The sequence below is a fragment of the Henckelia pumila genome, chromosome 2 (genome assembly GCF_033568475.1).
Source record: "Henckelia pumila isolate YLH828 chromosome 2, ASM3356847v2, whole genome shotgun sequence".
Classification (NCBI taxonomy): domain Eukaryota; kingdom Viridiplantae; phylum Streptophyta; class Magnoliopsida; order Lamiales; family Gesneriaceae; genus Henckelia; species Henckelia pumila.
The window spans coordinates 120,983,754-120,990,905 of NC_133121.1; the positions used below are offsets into that span (position 1 = coordinate 120,983,754).

The window sequence follows — 7,152 nt, forward strand, 5'->3', positions numbered from 1 at the left end:
TAAGAAACTCAAATAGCTCATAATACAGATTATGATGCACGTGCCACCAAAAATCATTAACGCATGATGGACATTGCTAAAATGTGAATACTCCTATAACAAAACAAAATACAAAATTAATAAACTAAATAAGTAATAAAAATAAACATAAAAATATCACTTTATATTTTCTACATATTTTGCGTGTATATATAACAGGGAAAAATAATTTTCTTAGTTCATTAATTTGTTCATTTTTTGATTTTGATCTATTAAATTTTCAAAGTTTTGTTTTGGTGTACTAATTTATAATTTTTGATTATTTTGGTCTAATTGCTGACATGACATCTTGACATGTCAATATTTTTTGTTGTGACGTCAGTATTTTCTATGATACATCATCCGTTGAACAAAATAACTGAAAATTAAAAATTATACCAAAACAAAAATTTCAAAAATAATGGAAAAAAATGAACAAATTAATGAAAAAAAACTATTTTCTTAATATAAAAAAAATAATAATAGTATAATGAGTCCCTTATTATTATTAGTTTACCAAGTTACCGCAACACAGCTGCTGCAGCAATGTGAATCAGAGAGGCCTAGCCTGACTCTTTGTAAACTTGCTCACAATCGCACGCATAAATTTACATATAAAATCTGTGCAACAAACTCCATCGCATTTACTGCTGTACATGTATCTCTCTATCTTCTTCTTCTTCTCAAAACTTTTTTTACCGGTTTTGGAACCCTTATTTATCAGGTGTCTTTTACAGGCCCCCCCTCTGGATCGATCCACCCTTTATGAAAAAAAACCCTTTTCCAGATCTATATATCATCTTTTTCCTTCGTATTCAGTGCTGCTATAGGTGATTGCAGTATATATATATAAGAAGTAAAGTAATATTGGTGGGTCATATATATATTCATTCATAAGAATCAAGATTTGGGTTTTAATTCATTGATGTTGGGAATGGAGGAAATCCTGCGTGAATTGGAGAGGGATGAAGAAGGTGGGTTGCCTCCGGGCTTTCGTTTTCATCCCACTGATGAAGAGCTCATCACCTTTTACTTAGCTTCCAAGGTCTTTAATGGCGCCTTGATCTGTGGAGTTGAGATTGCTGAAGTGGACCTCAACAGATGCGAACCTTGGGACCTTCCTGGTATATACATACATTCGTATTCTCCGGCCCATATTTAATTTCTTTGCAAGGATGTATATATGTATTATGTATATATAGAAGCTAGCTAGCTTGCATGCAATTTTCTTGATTTATTAACACTTCATGCAGCAACGGAGTTTTGATTCTACTTCGGACATATACATTGATAGATCTACTTGTATTATAAATACCGTTAAATAATAACGACTGCTAGCTAATTAATCTCTTGAATCAAACCTATATATCTCTCTAGATCTCTTCTTTTTTTTCTGCAACTTTTAATGCTAGTAGCTAGCTAGGCAAAAATTAATTAAGCTGTGAAAGTTATGCACCCTTGTAATTAATTTTAAATTACTTATATATAGACATGTTATGTATAGGAATTGTGATCATTTTGTGGTATATTTATAAATTTGTTGTAGATTTGGCTAAAATGGGAGAAAGGGAGTGGTATTTCTTCAGCTTAAGAGACAGGAAATACCCGACGGGGCTAAGAACAAACAGAGCAACAGGAGCTGGTTATTGGAAAGCAACAGGGAAAGATAGGGAAGTGTACAGTGCCTCAAATGGAGCATTGCTGGGTATGAAGAAAACCCTTGTTTTCTACAGAGGAAGAGCCCCACGAGGGGAGAAAACCAAGTGGGTCATGCATGAATATCGACTCGAAGGCCATTTTTCTTGCCGCCAAACTTACAAGGTACGTACGTAGTATATTAGTAAACTCTTCTCTAAATACACTTCATTTCTACAAATATTATGTCAATTCATAATTAAATATAACTTGTACTATATATATATTTTTTGCGTTGCCTGCCGTACGTAACATTTATGGGAGTGGCTTGTCTCATGCTCTATTAAAGCAGCTTCCTATACATTTACTGATTTACATACATGATATATATATATATGCTTCTGTTAATTTGTATAGTTGAAGTTGATTTTTGCGTGCTGCATGTACTTGTGGTTGAATGACTTGGCTTGTTCCAATTCAAGGTCCAATCCGATGAAAGATTCATGCATGAATCTTGATGTATTGATTCATATGTTAATTGTTAATGTCATCGTTGACTTGTGGTTTGACATGATATATATTTGTTGCGGGAGGTAAATATAGGCAACAGTGTTGTTGTATCCATCACTTGACTACTCAATAGTACACTCTACAAAATGTTTACAAAAAGCATGATATAATGTATACATGTTGAAGTGCAAAAGTTAGGAACTTTATAAATCTGACAATTTAAATAAAATGCATTTTTTGTGTGTGTGTGTGTGACAGGAGGAATGGGTGATTTGCAGAATATTCCACAAAATGGGAGAGAAAATGACATTCCCAACCATTTTTCAACCACAAAACTACAACTTAATCAAAGCTTCCACAGTTGCGGCCGGAGCCGGTTCTTGGTCACTCCCTCCTTTACTCGAACCCCCGCTGTTGTTACCCTCCGTTCGATCTCCGGTCTGCTTGAGTTCGATGATACAAACCCTAAATCAAAACCGAAACGAAAACCCTTTCCCCATTCATCACCAAGAATCCGACCTCAAATCCCTGATCCATCCGATATGCCCCCAAAACGACATTTTCTCACTCCCCACACCACCATTTCCACCAGTTGAAGACCTCACCAAACATTGCAAGAAAGAATCCATTTTCGGCCCCCGTTTCCAAATACTTCCCCATGGATTTGTCGGCATGCAGTGGGATCATCATGATATGGACAAATTTGGAGATAACAACAAAATCCATAACCCATTTGTTTCAGGGTTTGATAATATTGGTAATGATGATCATAGTCATATCAATGGTGGAATAGGGATCCCATCTGTATCTGCCATTGCAGCAGCTGATCCAGTTCTTGATCAAGTTATGTCCACAGAGCCGGCTTTCAGATATTGGTGATATATATTAATTAGATGCTCCCAAGTCCCAACTTCAAATCAAAGTCACTCAAGATTTTTGTCCCTATATATCATATGAATATCCACGAATCTTTTGTGCTGACATTTTATATATATATATATATATTTATAATATATGCACTGTTGAAGAATGTAATTCACTCACCATGTTACGTTGCATGTGTACGTGGGGTGCAGCATTGATGAAGACTAACTGCCGCTGCAATATCTGAATGCCTAAAGACTTATAATTAATATCATTGTTATTAATTATTATATTCTGGCTATGTACGTAATTAATTATCATTCGCAAGATCACTATTACTACTACTAGTAGTAGTAGGTTTTGTACCTTGCTAGCTCAAACATTTTGTTCCAGTATATCTTCTTTATTAGTATACTAAGTTCTTTTCAGCTGTTTTTTGTTTTATTTTTCATAAGTCATTCTAAATATATACCATATGATCTTTACAATGGAATTCAATCTATTTACAATTTATCTGATGGAATCATGGAAACCATATAGAGCCTGAGAAATTAGAATTTTTTTATTTTGGAAAATAATTTTTTTTTTACATTAAAATTCACTAGGATTAACATAAAAAATTTGTGGGGATTGGATTTGATCGGGGAACTGTAGTGGTGTCTTTTCAAATTATTATGATTGATGATGGGATTTGGGTCCCTTGCATGGCTGGCTGTGTTTTAGCAGCAGTTAGATACATGCATCAAAATTATTTATTTTATTTATAGGATCTGACCCTATTAAAAGGTAGCTCTCTGTGTCTGTATTCTTCTTCTTCTTCTTTTTTTTTTTTTTAAATAAAAATAAAAATCTGGATGCTTTTCGTTGCCATTTGAGTAGGATGGACTAAGGTAGTGTTTGGGAGAGATTTTAGGAAGCATTTCTCAGCTTCTCGTTAACAAAATTTCACAAAATTTCAAAAATTTGTTAATAAAAAGCTGAGAAGTGCTTTCTAGAAGCTCTCCCAAACAGTGTCTAAATGGGTTTGCCTTCTTAATTATGACATAGATTTGAGTTTCACTAATTAGTAATTAGTACAATATTTGGCAAAATAATCTAAAGTTCGAAATTAATTATTGCGGCCGAAGGCTGTGGCCTGTGGGAGGATTACGAATATGAACACAGTACCCCTTTCGAAAGGAATAAGAATTAACTATATATGGCTAATTATTATGATTTGTTTTTCAATTTTAAAAAACTTCGAATTTCATACTTTATTATTATTATTTAAAAAAATCGGCATTCCATAACATAAGCTTGAAAATGAATATATGTCTTCCAAATTCATACTTTATTATTACTGAAAAAATCTATCTATATAATAAAATATAAGATATTTTAATTAACGGCTTCCCAGTGCTTGATGTGTGACTCAATGTGGTTTTGAAAGTTGCGATTGGGTTGGTCCAACCCAGTTATATTTGTTTGTCCAAGTGAAAATGTTAGAATACTAAGAAAATGAAAGAATAGTACTCCTATTCGAGCACCAATATACACCATTTCAATATAATCAACAGATGGGAGGCATAATATTAATATTGGAATAGGCATCGAACCGAACTGTTTCCAAAGAAAATATAGCTTTCAGTTTGTAATTATTACTCCAACCGTCCCAAATACATCGATTTATTTGATTTTTCACATGAATTACAACTTCTGATTTTTATCATAATTAATTCCTTAAAAAAATGGCGGTCTGTTATCTAAAATTTATTATTATATATTAGTAAAACTAAGAAAAAAAATACAAAGTGGACAACGACAACTAAAAAGAAAACCAGAAATCTATATGTTATTCTTGGAATATTAGTTCTTCCCCTGCCATGGATGACTTCTGCAAGTATATGATCTGGACTCCAAGTTTAACAGCCAAACAATTCTTTATATTATGTATGAAATGGGACTAAGAATATGCACTATTTCTACTTTGACATTTTCTATTTTTATTTTTGTTTGAGGCACACTTCAATTTTCCTCCATGGAATAAAGTCGGGTTCGTCAACCACCTATTCCACCCACACGACATATTCAAGTGTCATTTTAGTGTATGGCAGTTGGCGAAGGCGTCCCGGTGATGTTAAAGGTTAAAATAGGATTAGCCCTTTCGGGATATTCAAATTTTATAAAGATAATATTGTTCAAGAAATTCTTCAATGAACAGAAAGGACTAGGGGGAAGAGTAGAAAGACACCAAAACTTCATAGTAGTAAAGTTATGGAGAAGCTTGGTCATGAATCATGATTACACACGAACATGGGGATTCTTTCTAATTTCAAACAGAGTGTGAGTGCAGTGGAAAAGAGAGATTTACTGTCGAACTTCAATAACTCAAAGACTAAACCTTGAATGACGAAAATGACTAGAGATGAGGAATCCATTGTTTTTTGTGAAACTACCCTCTCAATGGATCAAAACACTTAACGAAATCAAACATTTGTTGCTTGGTAGTGCATTGAGAATTACATGACAAATATTGGCATATGTTGCCGAGTGGCAATTCCAGATCATTTCCAAGTCATCTAAATTTCAAATTCTTGAGCTTACAATAGAAAAATCACAGTACATGATAAATGGATAAGAAACCTTATGCATTTATTAAATTCTTTAGAACGTTGGAAACTCAAAATCAAGAAAGTATTACAATGCCCTTCAAGAGGCATGAAATCCCAAAGATCCTAAAAGTTAACAGCAGCCACATAGAAGTAAAATCAAATAATTATTACATACCACATTCATTCAACATACCAAGAGAACAATGAAGAGATCCACATTCCATCAACCAAAAATCCTGCATCGAAAACAATATCACAAGACAATCCAGTATTATTTGCATTATCGATCCAAAAACTGAAGGGAACAACTTAAGAAGACGATCAAATGTCACTTCTGAATTGAAGTCGTGTAGCATGGCAAATGAAATTTAATAACTAGGTCCCTCTCAAAACAAAAAAACTGGACTGTCATGAGGTGGACATATCGAAAAAGAAACCATGAAACCAGAGCTCAACTTCAAATGGACATCCCGTGACGAAAATCTTCATCCCTTCTAGCCCAAAGGCTTGAAGAGGAAGCAGGAAATGTAAGAAATATACAGAGGAAAGATGCTAAAAGAATCTGAAAGGATAAACAAAGAATTCCACCCAACTTAGAAGCTATAAATAAGGTGCAAAATGACTTCATTTTCAGCAAACCAATTTCTTTCCAAACATCTTGAACCGTGCGCTACACTGTCCAGTCGACTTTATCTTCTTCCCATCTTCACACACAACTGTGATTCAATTAACATTTCTATAACATCCCACAAATCTTTTTTCATTTTTTTTGGAAAGTAACACGATTCACAATAATGTCCGACTCCGTTTAATCATTTCTATCTATGAAAAATTGACAATAAGTTCCAATCTCAATTACTTTTCATTCAACCCATACAAAAAACCAATAAACCCAAAAATCAGTGTAGATCCATCGAAAATAAAGAAAAAGGTATGAAGATACAAAACCCTGATCCCAACGTTGAAATCGAGAGATATGAAAGAAGAATCACGAAAAGGTCAACAGATTAGCAAAAAATATGACCTTTGCTTCTGCCTACTGGGAAGAAGAAGTTGGCGCTGGTTTCTTCGGTCGAGCATAATCGGGTGGCGAGTAGACGACGGCAGCCAACATGGCCGCCGGAAGCACGCCGAACTTAGCCACCGCCGCCAATTTCGTCACAAGAGGCTCCCCTTTCAGCACACTCAGCACCATCTCCACCTGATTTTTGTGCCCTTTTTGTCTGAGTCGAAAGATCTCTCTTTGCTCGCTGTTTGATTTTTATATGGTTCGAAAATCCAAATCAATGAACCCAAACCCGAAACCAAACCCACTTTCTTCATCTTTCTTGGTAGGCAGCCCATAAATCAATGTTAAAGTATTTATAATCGGCCCATAAAACCCAATATCAAAATCAAAACTTTTCCCAACTAATTGAATATTTTAATTTTTAAGGATCCTTTTAGTTAAGATAAATAATATTATGACTATTAAAATATTTAGATATAATATAGAATAATAGTAAATATAATATATTATAATATATCTGGTTTA

At 34.0% G+C, this 7,152-nt stretch overlaps 1 protein-coding gene and 1 long non-coding RNA gene across 2 annotated transcripts; one reads left to right on the forward strand and one right to left on the reverse strand.

Moving 5' to 3' along the window:
- Positions 1–716: 716 nt before the first annotated feature.
- LOC140884156 (protein CUP-SHAPED COTYLEDON 3-like) lies at positions 717–3,388 on the forward strand. Its single transcript, XM_073290827.1, has 3 exons — positions 717–1,142; positions 1,565–1,839; positions 2,422–3,388. Exons 1-3 carry the CDS (start codon positions 944–946, stop codon positions 3,040–3,042), a joined length of 1,095 nt encoding a protein of 364 aa, XP_073146928.1. The 5' UTR covers positions 717–943; the 3' UTR covers positions 3,043–3,388.
- A 2,249-nt stretch (positions 3,389–5,637) lies between these two features.
- LOC140884879 (uncharacterized) lies at positions 5,638–6,847 on the reverse strand. The gene is made up of 2 exons (XR_012150755.1): positions 6,643–6,847; positions 5,638–5,854 (listed from the first exon to the last, which is right to left on the reverse strand). It is a non-coding gene; the product is annotated as an uncharacterized lncRNA (long non-coding RNA).
- Between the last annotated feature and the right edge of the window lie 305 nt (positions 6,848–7,152).

Bases quoted from the DNA above. Each gene is read 5' to 3' on its own strand.
- LOC140884156 (XM_073290827.1), top strand. From the start codon at position 944: ATGTTGGGAATGGAGGAAATCCTGCGTGAATTGGAGAGGGATGAAGAA. The intron at 1,143-1,564 runs GTATATACATAC...AATTTGTTGTAG, and splicing joins CGAACCTTGGGACCTTCCTG to ATTTGGCTAAAATGGGAGAA. The intron at 1,840-2,421 runs GTACGTACGTAG...TGTGTGTGACAG, and splicing joins CTTGCCGCCAAACTTACAAG to GAGGAATGGGTGATTTGCAG.